A 20,563-nucleotide genomic window follows, 5' to 3' on the forward strand; every position below is an offset into this window, starting at 1 on the left:
GGTGCTGCTTCTCAGTGAAACCTAGGAAGTTTAAACTCACAATAGAAATCTGATCAGAACGTCAAAATTCTACACTTCATAAACCTGAAAAAAATCCCTTCGAGAGGTTCTCTGCTGTAAGTGAACCTGTGCGTGGAGTTTCGTGCGGCATCGGGTACGTGCCGGCGGGGCTGGATTCTTCTGACCAGCAGCCCCAGGCTGGCTGCACTAGTGGTGCTCCATCTCAAACCTCTCAGCACCGCGTGCAACATTTGATCTTTAATTACCTTGTTTGCACAATGGAATATCTCTACGGTTTCAGCTCACGGAATGCCCTTCTTCTCCAACAGGCTCTCCTGACAGAAGGATTACTTTGCGTTTGTCCCCTACCTCGCTATCCACCCCTCCTGTAATTGTCAAGGTGTCTGGAGTCATAAGTAACATCAAGTAGAAATTCGTCGGCATTATGATGATTAGTTTTCAAAGTATCCAACTAGAAAACGAAGTTCTCTCTAACAGCTTACATCATTTTGCGATATATAGCTGAGAAAATAATTTTTGCCACTATGAATATTTCTTAAAAAAAACAAAGCTAGAGTAGGTCGATTTGGAGCATGGATCACACTTTGTCTCTTTTCTTCCTGTACAGTTCCCAGGCTTAGTAACGATCCCACCGTTTTACTTTAGTTGGAGGATATCAAATGGCCATTTCTACTGTTACCTGCGTATCCTGTATGTGTGATTCAGAGTAAGTGAATGCGCAGAGGCTCCTTGGCTGGAAGTTCTTCTGTGCTATTACACGCAAACGAAACATTCTCTGGCATGTGGCAGGCTGCTGTTTTCAGTCCCGAGGGACTCTGAGGTAAGTGGTTGCACGAGGCAGTGTTCAGCCCGGGTCGTACGAAAATACACAAGGTGTTTCCAGAGGGGAGTATCTCCTGAGTATCTAGAAACTAAATTCCTGTTCAGAGCATTTAAAATTATGAGAGAGTCAAATGTATAAGATGCTGACGATCCTTTCAGCAGTAATAGCCCTATTCCTATCGCAGGGACGATTCTGCTCAGTTGAGGCTGGGTTATTTCAGGCTTTTCATTATTCAGAACAGATTTGGCCCGTGGACAACAGTTGGATACTTTGATAGACTGATCCTCGCGAAACTTTCACAAACGGTAGAGAGTCTAAAAGGCAGGACAAACTTTAACTCTTGATTGAGAACAGGTTGAGAAGAAGATAATGGCTGTTTAGAAGGGAAGCCTCATGTATTTTTTAACTACCTTCTTGTTTGTGTCGCTGAGAAGGCACTTAGTTCTTCTGCTGGCAGTGAAAGCATCCCTGACCAGTTTGTGTTTAGTTCCTTAATTTCCTTCACTTAAAGAAATTGCATGCTGGCAAGCTGATTGTTTTCTGTCAAAACAATGGAATTAAAGATTTTCTGGCTCCAGGATTTGACAGCGAGTCCTCTGGAATCAGTCCTTTGGAAGTTTGAACTTAAAACAAAAGGGGAAAAACGTTGATTAAACTTTCAGGTGTTCCATCATTGTATTTTCACATTGTTGTCAACAATTCCCTTTTCGCTTGTTTTGTTTTGGCACCTCGAATACAGGAAGCACTTCTAGCTGATCTAGCCCTTAAGTTTATTTCCTTTCCTTGAACGGGAATGGCTTTTTTCTTGAGAGAATTTACACGTAAACAAGAAGCTGCTGTTTCCTGTGGTAGAAGAACCCAGTGTATTCAAGGGCACAAAACTCGATTAACCTCATGATGGTTTAAGTGTTGTGTATTCGTTTCTTTACGTTCTAGGCCTTTAGTTAGCAGCTTTTCTGGTCTTCTGCTACAGGTCTTGTAGCAATAATCTGCGAGCGTGGTTCTTAGAAATATTATCTTGTATCAGGTTGCAGTAAAACCTCTGTCTAATCTGTCTGATTTGACAGTTTCAAAAACCTCAGCAAAATTCTTCCCTGGCATGAAACACTGGAAAACTTGTAAATAAAGGTTATAGTTTTCTCTGCAACTTTAAACATTTTTTCTGTAGTCCTGAGGAATTTACTACCTGTCTGCAATGGTTGCAACTTAGAATTACTGTAACGAACAAGTCTGGCTTTACTTAACTGTTACTTGGTAATGCAGTTCATTTTTCGGTTCACTGAAGCAGCAGTATTTTCAGTTGTCTGAATGGCAGAGACGATCTTCTCTCCTTCTAGACTATGGAAAAGGTTATTAGTTTCACAGATGTGTATATGTTTGAATTTTCTATTTAGTGGAAAATGGAACTGAAACAAGTATATATGCATTTATTTATCCTGGGACTATTTGTGAAGGATGCCTCTTTTGTAGAGCTTGCATTTTATATCTAAATATGAAAAACAGGATTAGAAAATATGTTACCATAGGGGGAAAGGTACAAAGAAGGGAAGAAAACGGTGTGTTAGAGGGTGTCTCTGTTCTGTCAGAACGATACTGCTCTTGTGTAAGCATAGCACCAGAACTGAATAGCAGTTAGGACAAGTTCCTACAACAAAAAATCCCTATGTTTCCAGAAATTAACCACCAAGATAGACCTTGACTCCAGAGAGTCACTGGCTGAGATTTTCAGATATCCAGAGTAGTGAAAGAGAAAAGATGCATATATAGAACATAGGATCAACTGTAATGACCTCTTTTTAGTAGACCTTTATAACTTTTTAATGGGTTCTTTGTAACTTTCCCTCTTGACTTGCAACAAAACGCCAAACAGGTACAAAAAGTTACTGCTGTTTCAGATTGAAACGTTTCGCTTTTGTTCTTCAGGAAGAGTTGAGGGAATGCAGAAGACAGGAATCCTGCCTTGTGCCGTTTCTGGCGCGGGTGCTTACTTTGTTGGCCGTTCAGTAGGTGGCACTCCTCGCCCCAGTACACACCTACCCTCGCCTGAAAAATCAAATTTGCTGCCAGAAAAAACGGTGGCCCAGTTCTGAGCTCCAGTGCGACAGCTCTCACACTCTGCGCCTCAAGCTGATGTGCCGCTCTACTGAAAGATATGCTAACTACATTTATGCACATGTTTATTAGTAAAGAAATAAATCAAAAATACATTGAATGTCTCCATCTGTTTTAAAGTGGAAAACACACGCTGTTGGGAGCCTTGCACTGGTATTAGGTTTCCCTATTACAGATTTTTATTAAAGCATCAAAAGAGGGGAAGGGTAAGCTGCAATGAATCTCTGTCCTGAATGCTGAACGGAATTGCAGTTACCCATGTGTCTACGGAAAGACTGCTATTTCACTTGGTTTTGTGCTAAACAAAAAGAACACTTGATCCAAAAGTCCCTCATTTAGTATGAGACGAAACACGAATAAATGACTATCAGAACACAGAATACATATGAAACAGAAAGAAGCAAAGAACACATTAACAGGATTAAAAAATGAATCTACTTACAACCTGTAAGAAAAAATAATTGTAAATAACTGTCAGTCCCACCACTGTCTGCTTTCCGGGTCACTTCCATTTCTTTTAGGTGCCAAATTAGCAAGGAATTGTATGTGAATGTTTGTCTGTGAAGTTCAATAGGATTTAGCACTGTCTAAGTTAAGAGTATCATTAAATGCCTGGTGGAGTAGGCATGGATTTTAGAATGTTCCTAAAGTTAGGCATTGCTTCAGTGCTCAGCATCATCAAATACCTAATTACCGTGTGAGGCTCCCACAGTCATCAGAGTGAATCTAAATGAAGAGGTTGCACTTCCTCCCCAGAATAAGCTATTTAAGGCTCTAATGAATCTATCTTACGGGCAGGAAGAATCTAAACCTACCTGAAAGTAATTGGCGGTCATCAGCTTATAATGCTATTAATAGCATCTACAAAAACTACAGATATCCACATTGCTCACAAGGAAATTTTATTTTTTTTTTCTTGCAGTATAACAAGCTTTAAAAGGAGCATGAAATTACAAAATAGAAATGTTAGGTCAGTCTGGACAGCAGCGCAGCTCCTGGCACGTGGCTGACTGCTAAGGGAGGTTGTGCAGAAAGCAGCAGAACCTCCTGTGTTTTTTGATTCGTTTCCTTCCTTGACCCCAACATACCTCTTCCTGACGTTACTGGTTGAAGAGCCCTGGATGTCATCATGTTTTGTATGTTGTTTCTGGTTCGCATGTGGAATCTGTGTAGAGGCATGGCGACTGTTCTTTTTAAAAGCAATAGCATTAGAAGCAGTTGCAATACTTTTGTTGGTGTAAGAGCACCGTGCCAGCGTAACTGCTCAGGACCTTCTTGCAGGAACGAGACTTTTGCATGGCTTGAGATAAATGACGATTCATTAATTTCTGAGTTTTGTCCCTTTGCTTTATCATTCGCGACGTCAGCTCCTTTTTCACCCTCTGCTCTGTTGCTTTAATATCTCACCTACCCTACAGGAAGCAATCTCGGCTGAAGCACCACTGAGCATCTTCTGAGAGATAATAGCTTTTGTATTCTTCCAAGAAGGGTCTGGAGTATCCTTGGGAGTGGCATCTTTCACAGGTGGAAGTACTTGTGAAGACTTAAAGTAAAAGATTCAGAGCCATTTGGATCAAGCCCGTTAATCTCTTTATGCCTTACAGCTACTGGATTTTTCACATCTTCCAGGTTCCACATACAGTGTTCTTTTTTGTCGGCGGGTTCTTTGTTTCACCTTGGAATGTTTAAATGGTGTAGGTTGGTATGTATTTCCATATTAGTGCCACACATTGTAGGACAACAGTAAGACTTACTAGAATGGGTTGAAATCTCTTCCTTTTCTGAAGCTGTGGCATCATCTGTGCTTAACTCGCCTTCTGATTTTGATTGATTTCTTCTGGTCTTGGCTTCTTGACCTACACTGTTGTCAAGAGATGGCAACATGCCTAAGCAAAAACCGGTAATTCTTGGAAGTTTCACTTGCCTTCCATTTCTTGGCTTGTTTTTGCAGCTGTAAGCAGGCAAGTGGATCGGGTTTACCTCGGCCTTGCACCTGATAAAAGGGAAACATGTTCCTGTGGGGAAATGGTGGGGCCTCTTCGTGAGGGGGAAACACTGTATTGGCCTCGGGAGAGCTGCCCAGGCAGTGGAACCCTGCAGGGATGCTCCTGAGGTCCCTCCCAACCTCAAATTATCCCGTGGGTCCTGGGATTCGCATGGATATGGCAGAGCCTTTGTATGCGGAAGCTGGCGGCTGGCCTGAGGTGGCTGGAAGCTGGCTGGTGGGGAAGGACTCTGAAGCCTAATGGTGGGCTGGCATCTGGGAACAGTCAGCCGAGAATGGCAAATGGGAGAAATGACAGAACCGGGCAGCTTGGAAAGCAAAAAAATGAGTGCTGGAGGGGGCACAAGGAAAGAGAGAGCCTATACAGCAGTTTAAAAACATGAATAGGAAGAGAGTAGTGCATATGAGAAAAATAGAGGTGAAATGACCAAATAGGAGAAAAAAGAAAGAAAAACTTTGAGAAAGGTGAAGAAAAGAACACATTAAAAAATGAGGACACAAACTGATCTTACAATATAAGAAATCTGAATAACCTCTTCCAATGAATCACTGCCTGACCAATAGATCTTTAAATATGAAAAAATACAAAAACAAAAATCAAGCATACAACGAGCATATTTTTGTTTCTAAAATCACGAACTTGCCCTACTGAGACCATTTGCAGTTGCTAGAAAGTCTTGTGGTTATTTTGTAACACGGCATGAAGACTGAGTCACAAGCACTTGTACCAGGAGATGGGATTTGGGGACATCCTGAAGTGCATTTCTTCAGATATTTGCATGAAAATCTATGTTAAAAGTTCTAGGACTGAAAGAGTCCCTGTCCTGCTAGCTGTTACTTAATCCTTGTTAAAAACATTCAATCCTTTTAAAAACAGCAGAACTATTTATATAAGAAAAATACTTTAAAAGCTCTTTATCATCTTCTCCACAAAATGCGATGTATCAGTTTGGGTTTTTTTTTCCTTTCCACTGTAGTCTTAATTGGGGCTTTTTTTAACTTATGCTGTCTCCAGAAGTCTTAAGCCAATCACTTAGAGTCAACAGAGGTGGTTAATGCTTAACTAATAAAATTGTGTGTGAGCTCCATCATACAGTAAGGCAGATTCACAAGGTCATGCACTGAGGTGAACTCCTACAATTCTATTTTCTTCTTAATATTGTATCTTCATTTGCATCCTGATACTTAAAAAACCAAACCAAACGAAACCAAAACCCCACAAACCCCAAACCAACCACAAAGCGACCTTTCCAAGGGTCACATCTCTGCTTAGCAGAAGGTGCAGCCCTTTGGAAATTATTCACTGATCTTTGTCTGATGTCAAATGCCCTTGTCACAACTCTCTGAATGGCACAAGTTGCATCTTAATAGATAAAGGCTGCACATCCTGCTTAGGTGAAGGTAATATTCGGTACAGATACCATTGTTCTTTACCAGAATACTTAATTTTATATATATACACCTCAGGCATATTACCTAATTCTAATCTGTCACTTCTCTGAGCTGTGACTAAGATATTTTCTTGGGGAAATAAATAAAGTCAGAGTTAATCGTTAATGTGAAACAGCGTGGGAAGGTATTTTTTAAAGGATAAGCATGAAAAACAAGCGTATCATGCAAGGCTTACAAACTGTCAGAGTAAATACCATTGTCGGATTCATGTAGTCACATATGATTATTAAACTCTGGGGTGATTTTCTAATGTAACACCTCCATAGTTCGTCAGCTTCAGAAGAGCTGCACAGATACAAATGAGAGTAGAAGCTGACCTTTCCGATTCACATACTGAGTCACAACTTCATCCCGAAAGCTGATGTAATCGTAATGCACTTCGCCTTTACATCCATTTTATCTTCCTACAATTCTCATTGCTAAAAATAAACCTGTTCTGGAAAGTTAAAGTGGCCATGTGACAGTGGCCACTTTGGATAAGCCCCAGCGCTCAGACGCTCCTCCCTATTAATGGTTCCATTGTAGTTCTGCCTAATGCTCCCCAGCGTCCCCGGCATCTGCTTTCTCTAGATTACCCGGAGTCAAGACAATTGATAAATGCAGCAGAAGAAAAGCTCCCAGCTCATTGCCTGCCTCGCTTTTGCTTTTTTTTTTTTTTTTTTTTTTTTTTGTGTAAATCATTTCATTCTTAACACAAGAGGGGACCAAATGTCTCTGTTTGGTGTGTTGGAAATTCTCAGGCATCAGGTGGATTTTAAAGATGGTTTGGCACGGCAGAAATGTCAGGGTCACTCAGTGCTACCTCGGCAGAACCAGAGGCTGTCTTTGAAATTTTTGATGTCAGCTGGAAGATGCAGAGATGGGTCGACAAAAAGTTATTAGGACAATGTTATTAGGACAAACTTTTACCCTATGACCATGCTATTTAAATCTGCAAAGGGAGAGGAATCCGTAGGAATTAAAACAATGCCCGAGGGCCATTTCCTAAGTCAGTCGACACCAATTGCAATGTAAGACCTGAATTTCTTACCCCATAATACAGCAACACTGTACAGCTCTACAATTTACATTATGACTGCTCTATTCCTGCTGGCACCTTCAAAATTGTCTTGTCATAAAAACATTCTTTTCCAGTGAAAAGATAATAGATATTTCTTTAAAGGGGCTACCTAGGTCAGTACTAATGATTTCTTTATCATCAGCTTTGTTATCAACAGTGTTATTTAGTAAAGAGCCTTGGATAATGTCCTTGATACAGCACTATAAACAAACAGACAGATTAGACTTCTAAACTTACATGTTCAAAATTTTGTGAACTAAATTAAGATAGAGAGGGGGTGGTGTATGGATGCCTACCACTGCATATATTAAGCCATAGTTTCCCTATGTGTGGTACTACTTCCTCGCTTCCAAGGATTTAAGTGTTTGCTGTGCACAAATATTTACAGTAGGCAAAACCAAAAGAACTTCCTTTTACAAATGGGGTCTGGTGCTTCCCATTTTCAACTCTCACCACAGTTTCCACATCACAGAAGGATGCACAAGGCTGCAGGCTATTTGAGGGAATGTCTGTGTGTGTGTTTGTTAAATTTCAGGGCTTGCAACTTTCGTTTACCATGTCTGTCTGAAATTCATCAGATGAGGAAGACCCGCCTCAAAAGTGAAAGATGCGGCTAAGAGTTCCCACAGCTTCACCCTTGGCAAGTGAGCACGAGAGTAAAAAGAAAGCAGCAGCAGCAGCAGGCTTCCCATGGTAGATTCAGCAAGAGGTGTTGGGAATGGTCAAGAGAACAAAAGTGAGAAATAACCTTTGTTGTGGACGCTGGTGGAGTTTACATGGTGGCAGCGCTCAGCAGAAGCAAGGCTGAGGTGCCCTGTGTGTGACAGAACTTGAGGTGTCTGGGGGAAATTGCAGGTGAGTTGATCTTTTGATGATTTAAGTACCATTTAATTCTGATTTTTTAAAAAAAAAATTTTTTAAAAGCCTCTCAATGGCTTTCTTCCACTCTACTCCACAAGGATCGCCTGGGAAATGATTTACAGTGGGTGTGCATTTATATCAAGTCTCTTTCTACCCTTGTCTCCACCATCCACACGCCCATACAGTTTTCTCATTCTCTTGCAAGGCTAAAGAACCATCAGGCTTTACCTGATGATGACCAGAGCTGAACTCAACTGAAATTTCTGAACTGTGTTCTCACTGTGCCAGTCAGTTTATATGTGTGTTCATCTGCATCTCATCTTGCCTTGACCTGGCTAGTCCAAAGCTTATTGTGTTGTTTTGTGGTTTTTTTCTTTCTTATCACAGGATTTTCTCATTTTTCATGCCAGTCTTTGGTGTACTAACTTTGTGGAATCTCTGTGTTCAACTTGGTGACGTGAACTACGTTGCCTACAATCACCAGTGAAGAAAGGAGTCGGGGCTTTTTTTGTTCCGTGAAATGTTACCAAGGTTGCGGGAGAAGAGGCCTGAAAAAGCCAAAAAGCAAGAGTATTACACAAGTTTATGATAAGGAGAAGTTAGGCAACTAAAATTACCAGAAGAGGGGAAGTCAAACTCTACTAAGGCATCCCTATTGTGTAAAGTACAGCAGAAGCTAAATTACTGCAAATACTCGTGTTCTCCATGTATGCCACAAAGACATATCCCAAACTGACTGAATGTGTAGTCAGGTTTAAACCAATTTAGTTTATTAGTTCTGATAGTTTCACAATAGTTTAAAAATGCAAAGACTTTGCATATTATTGTAAAAAAAAAAAAAAGTTCTTACTGCTTGCTGGTTTTATTTAACAACAGCGAAACCAAGTGTTAATTCCTCAGAAAATTTTCGTTATGACAGATAGAAATTACTAAAAAATAATTCAAAAGGATGTAGTTTTAAATTCTGTTTGAACAGTTCTGTGGGTCTGGGTTTTTTCTCCCCCAAATTAGTATAAGTAAGTAGAGAAAAACCAAACATGACTTCATGTTATTTTCCTGAAATACTAATTTTTGGGAGGGAGGCACGGGAAAGGCCTAATGAATCTTTCCTGTGGTGTGAGTTAAAGGACGATTGAGACAATTTTAAGATCCTGGGCTAAAGAATTCAGATGTAATCCTTTATGTTATTACTATTTAATTTTTCAAAACCTATGATCATCCTGTGAACGTAAGACAATGACACGATAAATCATTGGGAAGCCCAATGGTGTCAAATTTAACACTGCTGGGCATATTTTTTCATTCCCTACTTACGAACCATCCGTCATTAAAAAGATTTGGAACGCGGCGGTAATAAGCTAGGAATTATTTTCATGCTTATTAATAAAGGAATTAAAGCTGATAATTGAGAGGAACAGCGGGGAGCTTTTCCCTGTGTTCTGGTGGCTTTTTTTTTTTTTTTTAACTCTTGGTTCTTATCGGGTTTACTTGTCCCATTAATCTCATCAGCCGCATTTCCACTGCCTAGACTTTCAAAGGAACACCAAGTGCTGCAGATAAAATGATGAAGGTGTAAAACCTCCTGCTCAGAAGCTAAATCAGAATCACATGTCAACACAGTTCAGGCTCAGCCTCTGGCAGCGTGGCAGGATCATTGTTTTTAATGCAATTTACTAATTAAAAATGAGTACCAGATTACGGAAAGTCTGGAATGAAGTGGCTTGCTAAATTAGCGTTTTAGCTCCTTGAACTGGCTGCCCCAGAGTCTGCTTTTCATGCAAGTATAATTCATTTGAATATTGCTTGGCAATTATCAAACGCTCTTCCGAAAAGAATGAACGCGGGTGACGTTTCGTGGTCGGCCCTCCGCGCTCAGAGCGGAGCTGCTGTTACTACCCGTGGAAACGCGTCGCAGGGCTGCGGCAGGTGTCTTTTATTCAGCAGATGTACCGTAAACGCATTACAGCAGATTAGCTGGATTTCTTCCTTTAAATGTACACTGCGAGATCCAACTTGCAAGCCAGCTGTTTCTTATCGGCCCGTTTAATCTCCCGGAGCCCGGCTTTGCCTCTTCCTTTGAGCAGCTATTTCTGTAAGGGATCGGAGGAGGCAGAGCGCCGCTATGAATCCTAATGCTTCCACCGGGGAATCCCTCCCGCCTCCTCTTTTTGGATGAGATCCTCGAGGAAAGACCCAGAACGCAGCGAGGAGGAGGAAGGGCCGGCGCAGCGGCGGTACTGAGGAAGGCGGGCAGGGGGGCGGCCGGCAGCGGGGGGTGTCGCTCGGGGAGGTGACGGGGACGAGCCGGCGGAGCCATGGGGGAGGAAGGATGACCGGGGCCGCCTCTCGCCGCCCGACCCCGGCACCTCCGCAGCGCCGCGGACACATGAACCCTCCGGCATCCCCCGGGGCCGGCCGCGACGGGGACGACGCCGAGGCCATCCCGCTGCCGCCGGGCCCGGGCGAGAGGCAGAGCCCGCCGAGCGAGCGTTAGACCGTCCCGAGAGGAGCAGCAGCCCCGCCGGCACCCCCCCCCCCCTCACCCCCCCTTCCCCATGGATAAGGGGGGCTCGCTGCACACCTCGGTGCCCACGCCGCCCCCCCGCCTCTACCTGCCCCGCAACTTCAGCTGCAGCGCCTGCCTCTATGGCAGTCTGGCCGAGCAGTGCAAGGGGGGGTGCAGCCCCGACGGCGACGCCGCGCCGCCCCCTCCCAGCCCCACCGTGGTGCGGGAAGCGGCGGGCGAGAAGCCCCGCGGCCGGGAGCCCTCGCTGCCCGCCGTGCCCCCCAGCCCCACCCAGCGCCGCCGCGCCAAGTCGCTGCCCACCCCCGGCGACCGCAGCCTGCGCCCGGCGCTGCAGCAGAGCCCCTCTCGCCGCAAGACGGTGCGGTTCGCCGACTCCCTCGGCCTGGAGCTCACCTCCGTCCGCCACTTCTGCGAGGCTGACCTGCCGCAGGTCCCGCTGCCGCCGCCTCCGCGCCCCGCCGACCTCCTCAAGACCAGGAAGCCGCCGGCGCTGGGCGACCTGGAGCCGGTGCTGTTCGGGCCGCCGCCGCCGCTGCTGGAGCCGCTCTTCCCGCCGCAGCCCGGTGCCAGCCCCGGCTTCGCCGAGCGGGTGCGGCAGCACAAGGTGAGGCTGGAGTGGGTGCGGGCCGAGCCGGCGGGGCTGCGCGGCGCCGTCCGCGTCCTCAACCTGGCCTACGAGAAGGCCGTGTCGGTGCGCTACACCCTCAACCGCTGGGCCAGCTGCGCCGAGGTGCCCGCCGCCTACCAGCCGGCCGGCCCGGCGGACGGCCTCACCGACCGCTTCGCCTTCCTCCTGCCCCTCGGCCCCGCCGCCGCCGAGGCCGCGCTGGAGTTCGCCGTCCGCTACCGCGTCGCCGGCGCCGAGTACTGGGACAACAACGAAGGGGCGAACTACCGGCTGAGGGGCCGCCAGCGCGGGCTGCCCGCCGCCGGCCCGCTGCAGGACCCCGACAGCACCGCATGGATCCACTTCATCTGAGGCGGGGGGCGGCGGCGGCACCCGCGGGGACTGGTCCCGCCCGTCCTGCGGGGCCATCGAGCCCGGTCCCGCCCGTCCTGAGGGGCCGGGGGCCGGCGGGACCCCTCACGGGAGGGCCCGGCACCCGGCCCGGGCTCTGCGGCCCAGCGCAGGCCTCGCGTCTGGCCGCTTCTCTGTAAGTCGCCAGAACATATTTTCCTGAATTCTGTTTACAGAGGGAAAATTTATATTTTCTATTTCGCTCACGACGCCGAGGGGAAACCCTCCCAGGTGCTGGCGGGGAGGCTGGGCCCGGTTTCCACCTCAGTCTCCCGGTGTGCTGTGGCTGCCACCACCGCAGCTGCCCCGCCGGGCTCTGGAGCGGGAATTTGCGGAATTTACTGGCAGGGACCGGGATCCGCAGGTGCAAGGAAATGCTGGCGGAGGTCAGGATCGTCTGCTGTCACCTCAGCGGGGTCAGGCGCAGGTGACAGGGAGGACAGTGTCAAGGGGCATCCGTCCGGCCATCCTATATGTCTAATCCTGCTTAAGCAAAGCCTGGCTCCGGCGAGGTGCTGGCTCGCTGTTCAGAGCCTCGCTGACCCACTCACGTTAATTGCCCTGCAGGGTTAAGGGCCTGACAGGGCAAGGTTAAGGGACAAATTACAGTTTTGAACCGAAAAAGACAAGAGTGTGGATGCCCCCAGGTGTAGAGTGTTTCATCATGCTGTAAAAATGATTGCTTGGTTTAAAACAAAGATACATTTATATTTTGTTTTTAATTTTGAACCCTGTTTCATGTGTTTCAACAAGTTAGAAAAGAAAAATAACATCACATTCTAATTGAAATGCGACCCACTGAGAGACTTCTTTTAAAAAGCAAGTGTTCTGTTGTAAAATTCACGTGGTATGTTGTTGTAAAGGGTTGTCAAGGTCTGATGTTTGTTGCAGTTGGATTGGTCCCACAAAGCTGCTTGTGCACCATTCAGCAGGAAAGTCGTGGAATTGCACCAAAGGAACAAGAGATGGCAAGAGTAGAATCCATAATTTTAGTCTGCTTCCCCAGCAATGCTTTCAGTTTTATTCATGTTAACAGTTTAATTGGATTTCTTATGCGAAGGTATCAGTGCAGGAGCCTGCTTTCTGAAAAACGAAGTGCTCTAAATGTTTCATAATAAGTTCAGTAAGATTTCCCAAAACTGGCTAAATTTAGTCAGACAAACTGAAGAAAGTTGTATCTTGCCATATAAAAATGTATCAATTAAAAATTACTGAGCGTGCTGGCTTCTTCCTTCAAAGGTATGTTTTAAATTATTTCAGCAGTAAGGGTTGCATCTTGCTTTTTAAACTTGCTTTTTCAGGACTTCAGCTGAACACAGGTTGGGCTGGTGCCAAATCTGGGTGCCAATTTTCCAGGATTTAGGTGTGTATGTGTTTGCAGGAGAAGAGACCTCTACAAATATGACTTCTGAGAGTGGTAAAACCCATGTCAGTGTGATTTTTCTGATGATGAAGGGCTGTAAGATCAGGCCTTTAAACGTTTTGGATCTTCTGTAGATTGTTTAGGAATCAAATGTGATTTTTTTTTTTAACTGCATTTTTGTGTTCCTTGAAAAGGTTTAAGTGTCCGAAATGGCTTGAGTAATGTCTAGTTCTTATAGAACCTTTTGACTTCAGTGGGAATTGAGAGCACTTGTCTCCTGAGGGTCTGGTTCAGTCAGAATAATTAAACTTACAAATATGGGTGGGAGGGGGAAGGTCTGTAAACTCGGTGGGGAAAAGAGTATTTCATTTAATTTCTCTAGATCACTGTTTCTGATTTAATAGAAATAATAGCAAGGCTACTTCTGTAGTATTGGTAACTTGGCTTTAATTTCCCAGACAGTTTTCTAATCCCTGTGTTTTCAGTAGAAACAGAATATAAAGAAATGTAGCGTCAACATCTACTGAGTATTTCACATTTTAGAATATTAAGGCCCCGATCTTTATTGTAATAAAGTAATCCTGTATCTTGCTAGTACACATTTATAAAGCTAGAATTCCAGAACTAGCGTCTTAAAATGTTCATGGTTAAAGCATTTTGAGTGGCATATTTGATAAAGAAACCCCAAGTGTCTTTTAGGCAAACTTTTTTATAAGAGCCTTAATACTGGAGAGAAGGAAAAGGACTTGTCTCCATTTGAAAGCACTTTGAAATCTGGTGGAAATATAGCCAAACATCTTTTTATTTGTGTTACAGCTTTCTAAAATGTTTTTTGCTTGGCCTTTTTTACCCAAATAGTGAACCATCAACTGTTACGTAGACTGATGAAAATGCTTGGAGAAAAAAAAGAATAGTTTCTATGCATTTTAGATTAAATGATGCCACAACTTTGCTTATAAAGATTTCACAAGATTTTCTGTTTTACTGTTTTAATGGCTTTAGAAGCACGAGTGGTGCTAAAACCATTTTTAACAGTGTATAACTCTAATTCCAGAACTTTATTTTCCAGTGAATGGCAGTTTTCATTGTAATTTGATTTATGCAGCATCTGCAGGTCTCTAATCATTTAAAAAAACGCTTAAAAATCTCCTTATAGCAATTGTGGCTTAAACTCTAAATTTGGAATACCTAAATGGGTGTACATGCGTCAAGTACGCTAGCAAGTTATCGTATTCACCTTTTTTTTTTCCTTTTTTTTTTTCTTGACTTAGATGAAATTACTATTGCTCTCAATTGAAATTCTGTAGGCAGAATTTGGCTGCGGCTTTATAATAACTTTCAGATGTTACCGCTCTTTGCTTTTTATTTATGGCCCCGTTTGTCAAATAGCAAATCTGAATGTTAAACCTTTTGAGGGTGTAGCATACCGGAAGGATGTTTCACAAAACAGAGACTCCCGACCTTTCAAGCCGTTAAGCTGATCCTCAACACTACATGTTGTGGGTAACTTTGTGGGTTTGAACATGGTCGCAGATTATCAATGATATTTGTGCAAGTCCAGTAAAAGACATGGCCCTCTAGAAGCATTTATAGGCACCTACTTTTTAAAGCCTGGATAGGTAACCTTGCGCTCAGTCAGTTTAGACTCGTGAATGCTATTGATGAAGTCTGTGGAAGAAGTTTGAGGTGTTTTAATACAAATTTATCAGTGGTATATGCCAAAGCTGCACTACTTCAATTACACACTCTTCACTTCAATCACATTAATTGATTTCCAAGCAAGATCTATTCAGTCTTCAAAAAATATGTTCCGTTGCAATGACTCTGAGTATTTCTTCCACTGGCAGCGTCCATGTACAGTTTCCAATCCTTTAGATTTCAGGCTGTTGCTATCTCTGTGTGGCTTGCTAGAAGCAGTGCAATAAATGGAGATGAAGAAAAAAAAAATCCCAAGTAACGATTATATAGTATTTACATAAATTATGACTTTGGGGAGAAGGACCTATGTTGAAGAGGATAACTTTCAAGTTGGTGGGACATCAATCGTTTTAATGGGAGCAAGACAACTTTTAAAAATCACATTTCTAAAGAACATAGCTCCACAAAATGAACTTTCACAGGCAAAGTAAAATATTTGAAAACTTTCAAGCCAACCTTTTTCTGGAAAAAATGTCAGCTCTTTGTATTTTTATTTGCATGACTAGAGCCCATGCCACCTTCCTTTCCAAGTGATACTAGAATGGTTTAGGCTGGGCAATAATCCCTAGGTTGTCCACTTCACTTTGAAGTGAATCAGTCATTGCTTACGTCTCTGCAGATGTAAAAATGTGTCTGTCACTTATTGTGGAAAGTTGTAGCTTTATGAAATGTGCCATGTTATTTTATGTGCAATATAATGATACTTTGTACAGTGAGTCAAATTGTACTGTATGTCTGATATATGTTGATGTTTGCTGCTTCACATTTAAACTGGTAGATTTTTTTGCATGTGATTCTATGCCTTTCGTGGCAACTTTTTTGAAATCTACCCTAATTATTAGAAACCCTAATAGGAATCAGAACAATTAAGTGACTGTAAACAGAATTTCAGCTAGCTAAACATAGTATTATTTATTAGCATAAAATCAGTAACTGAAACCGTCATCCTCATTTTCAATAAATGTACATTATTTCAGGTAAATTAACTCTTTTCTCCTTTTACCATTTGCAAGTAACTGTTTGATGTGCATGTGTGGTCCTCGGTATCTCAGTAAACAACAGAATAATTGCACGCTCTTTGTTTCAGCATATGTGAGGGGAAATGTTTCACTTGAATGAACAAATGTCTGTTCATGCATAAGCGTGATCTCTTTACAGATACATGAAATGCTTTTTCCGTAGGGCCAACAAGCAAACATCTGCTAATTCTATATTTTAATGTAAAGTAACCTATAGAAAGACTCAGAATCTGCTTTTTAACATATTATTATATATATATTGAAATTTTTACGTGCCTTTCAACATTTTCTAGGAAGAAATCTCATGTGTTCCTTAGCTGTCTCACCAAAAGGCCAATAATGGCTTTGTCATTAAAAGGAAATTTATACTAAAAATATAATAATCAATTCTAATTCCTGACACACTTTCAGCTGTGCCAGAAATCCTGTGTCCTTAGCAGCCAGAAGAATTTGATAATATTTTCCCATATTACAGTGAAAGAAATTAGTCAGAAATACGTCTTCCTGGTATACCTCTACAATTATGTCGTTAAGTAAAAATACCCAACTGTGACTGTAGTTAATATAACAAAATACACTTATTGTATATATTCACCTCTTACACAGATATTCTAAATATATATTCTATCTGAAACCAAAAGTTCTAGTTTTTTATGAAATCTATTCGTGGATTTAAGCTTCTACTGTTATTTATTTGATGCTGCATAATACATATCATTAAAACTTTTGGATGGATTTAATCTGTCTGCACAGTTTATATCATGAGATAAAAGTGCTCACTATAGGAATATCTGAAGCAAATGACTCTTATCTTCTAATTTTACTGCATGGCTTTTTGGCAAATCATCAGTAATTCTGTTTCCTGTATGCACTTCATGTGTACATAACTGAGCTATTTTTGAGGACTGAAATTAAGGTTTTTTCAAACCTAAATAGTTTAAGGCAGGAAGTAAATATAGTCAAATTTTCTGTTTAAAAAAAAAAAAAAAAACCAAACCAAAAAACCTAGCCTTACGTAGAACTGGTGAGTATTTTTTTTAAAAATGGAAGATGGTGACATTTTTTCAAAATGAAGGATGTCCAGGGGAACACGCCTGTTTCAATAGGAAGGCTTTCTCAGGCTCAGCTTATATGAGAGAATTGCCCTGAAATAGTTGAGTGGTAAGAGCACTTCCTTAAATCAGTGTATGGGCTTGAATGTAGGTCTTCCATGGTCACAGTGAAGACTGAGCTATAAAATCATTTGCTATTGGTTAGATTCTTTCTTTATTCTTATAAATAGGACTTTTAAATAATTTTGCAGAGAGGATTTTTGACCCTGGATTTTCCCATCTTGTAGAATATCCTCTTCATTCAGCTGTCCTGGATTTTGTTCGAGCTTTCTGTTGTTGAGAAAGGTCTGTTTTTATTTTTATGCAACATAGAAAGATTATTTCACATTATATTTTTTGGGGAAAGGCAGGAAAACTGTTTTCCTTTAAAATTTAGTTTTTAAATTTTAAACAATAGCATGCAGAATAATAATGTTCTTGAAATAACACATGCACTAGCAATTCCAAAGAATTTTATAGCTAAGAAAAACGTCAAATGTGAGATCTGCTTTTTTAAAAACATATTTGCTTTCATTTAGCAAGGCGGGGAGAAAGTCCTAGTCTCCAGTGCAAGTGTATTAATACCAGGGATATATTTCTATGCAACGTTATGGTGCGCCTGTTTGGTATAGTTGATGTATTGGTGTGTTGTGTATAGAATATTCTGTTAAACGTGTCATTAAGGGAACTGTATGTCTTAAATCGTGTTATATCTTTAGGCTCTTTTTTGTCCAATCTCACTTCACTAAAACATGATCGTATCTTTTGAATAATGGTAACAAGACAATATTTCATAAAATCGCATAATGAAGTCTCACGCATTATACTTCATTCTTTATCACCACCTAGGTCATAAGTTGGGTTACTGTTGTGAGTTTTAAAATTTTTGTATTTCTTTATCTTAAGAATAAGCCAAATTGTATTATACTTTTAAACTCAAAGAGCTAATATATATGTTTTTAAAGCTGATCAAAAGTAGTAAAACTAAAATTGGTTGGGATTGCTCCTAAGTCCAGTTTATAAACTGTGGTATAACAAACACTTGCATATGTCCAGAGGTGCACCCTGGCGTCAAGTTCTTGCATTTTAAAGTTGGTACAAAGTGAGCTCTGCCTGGGTGCAACACCTGCCTACATCTGGACATCGATCCATCTTGTAATGCAGGAAAACTGACTGCTGTGACAGAAAATTGCTGTTCTTGGAATGGTTTAAACAAACCTAACTCCTCCCTTCTACTGTTACACAAATTATTTCTCTCTGTAACGGAGATGCTGTCTGTTGAAGACCACGTGCAAGTTTTTATTACTGTTTCTTTGATTTACCTTGACTTTGTTTAAAAAAACCCAAATAAATAATTGTTTAACTGTGTACTTAACTGGTAAATTACTTCTGGTTGTAGTTTCTTCTGCAATGTTTATATTTCACCAAGTAATATTTGTTTCTAATGTTTGTAAAAGTAATGTAATAACACCAAAAGTTCAAAATCAACATTTTCTAATAATGCCTTGTAATTTACCTAGCCTTACAGTATTTCAGGCAATTTTTCCACCAAAACTGCATGTAGTCACTGGTTGTCACAATTATGAAAAATATATATTTATAAACCTGTAGCTTCTAGCTGTCATTAAAGATTAATGATACAAATTGTGAGCCTGTAGTGAATTTAAACCTCTTTTTTTAGCTGATAAGCCATGAGCTTTTTTGGTGAGGATCTGAAACAGTTATGTTCTGATTCATCCATAGGGTATGTATGAAGACATGTTGTGATGCACCTGCACATCTGAAGACAAATATCTAATATTTGGGCCCTTTTCCAGCCGGTGTGTCCTCAGGCAGTCTCCATGGAGAGTGCTCTCTATGGAAGCTGCAGTATATGGCGTTGTGTTGGTAACCTGCTCTTCTCAAGTGTAGCCATCTTTCAAGATTGGATGAGATTATCAGTGGGCATAAATGTGCGTAGCTGTCTTTAGTCTTGTATCATTAACACCATTGCAGGTGTAGTTTCGCAGTCCGTAGTTCAGAAAGGGATGCCTGTACTTCAGGTGTTTGTGACTTCACTCCTTCCCGGCTTTGCATCGTTATGGTCACTAGTAACAGTGGAAACGTTCTCAAGTGCAGTTCAACATTTAGCTGCCCAAAGCCTGTGCTGCTGGAAGGTACAGAAACACTAGTCTTTCAGGAGAGAGGAGGGAGGGGCTTTCATAGAGGGAAGATGTGAGATTTGTGAAAATAACTGTGGTTTTTATTTATTTTTTTTTTTTTAAATAACAGTTTAAGTTTTGCAGTGCTGAAGGACTAGGAGGAAGGTTTCTAAGCCCCATGTGTATTCAGCAGTGGCTGCAGCCAAGCTGTTTCTTTAACCAGCACATGCCATTTCCCCCAGTGGTGATGCAGAATTGAGGCTATTTGGGTATTGGCGAGATGAATCGTAGGGACCCTTACAAATATTCTTTCTCTTAATTGCTGAGTTCAAAGTATTTGTTTCTTGAATTGTTATATCACAGTCTTTCACTGCATCATATGTTACAATGCCAAGAACACTTTTCAGCTTTTCTTTAACCAAAACTTTTTAAGCCTTCTTTATAATACAGATAAAAGCCATATAGCCATAAGGAGAAAAAATGTTACGTGTTTGTTCTCGTGTAATTAGAACAACTTATTTTTATATATTCTTTGAGAAACATCTGCTTATCTGTCTCATTGTTATGAATAATAATAATATATTCATGTGTTTCTTTAGAAAGGCAAAGTAATTAAAATGTACCCGCAGACCTCCTTTTCTTTTTTTCCAGAGGGAATGTTTTCTGATTTATAATTTATCTAACCTTTTTGTTCAAGTAAAAATGAACTCTTAGCTCTCACAAATTACAGAACCCAGAACTGCTTTATTAAGATGCCATTATATAAATATTAGACTGTAATAGTTAGAATTATAGAGTGTAATTTCCCCTTTTCTTTTTGGTAAGGCATATGCTTTGAATTTAAAACTGCTGTTATGCTTGAGTGATGCTGAAGTAATGAGATTACAGTTCTGGGTGAAGATTATGATGAAGTCATAGTACTCTAAAACTAAAAAAAAAAAGAATAGCTTTACATTGTTCTTTTGTCGTGGATTAATTTTTCATTTTTTTCACTCTTGCATGGGACAAAATATAACTACAGGAATTCATCTGACTGTTAATGAGAATTATATACAGTAGATAGAAAGGGTCTTATTAACAAGTGTTAAAATGTATGAAGTATTGATATAGTAGTACTACTAATACTGACAATAACAATCCCTGCTCCTTGGAAATCTACCAACAGTTTTTGGTCTGATGAGTTGAATCGTCTCAGGGGGCCATACTGAATGCCACGGCTGTCTCAAATGTTAGATTCTCTATTAGAAATACTGCTTTAGATCCCATAGAAGCAGGGGCACGCGTTGAAGGAGCATGGTGGCCTTCAGTTACTCTTTAAACCTATGGAAGATATGGGAAGTAGACAAAAAAAAAATCCATCAAGTTTTTGAAT

At 41.5% G+C, this 20,563-nt stretch overlaps 1 protein-coding gene across 1 annotated transcript; it reads left to right on the plus strand.

Annotated features, from left to right (window-relative positions):
- The first annotated feature begins 10,884 nt into the window (after window positions 1-10,884).
- On the plus strand, window positions 10,885-18,700 carry PPP1R3E (protein phosphatase 1 regulatory subunit 3E). The gene is made up of 2 exons (XM_054198272.1): window positions 10,885-11,870; window positions 11,903-18,700. Exon 1 carries the CDS (start codon window positions 10,890-10,892, stop codon window positions 11,838-11,840), a length of 951 nt encoding a protein of 316 aa, XP_054054247.1. The 5' UTR covers window positions 10,885-10,889; the 3' UTR covers window positions 11,841-11,870; window positions 11,903-18,700.
- The last annotated feature ends 1,863 nt before the right edge of the window (window positions 18,701-20,563 follow it).

Source organism: Rissa tridactyla, chromosome 4 (assembly GCF_028500815.1).
Source record: "Rissa tridactyla isolate bRisTri1 chromosome 4, bRisTri1.patW.cur.20221130, whole genome shotgun sequence".
Taxonomy (NCBI): domain Eukaryota; kingdom Metazoa; phylum Chordata; class Aves; order Charadriiformes; family Laridae; genus Rissa; species Rissa tridactyla.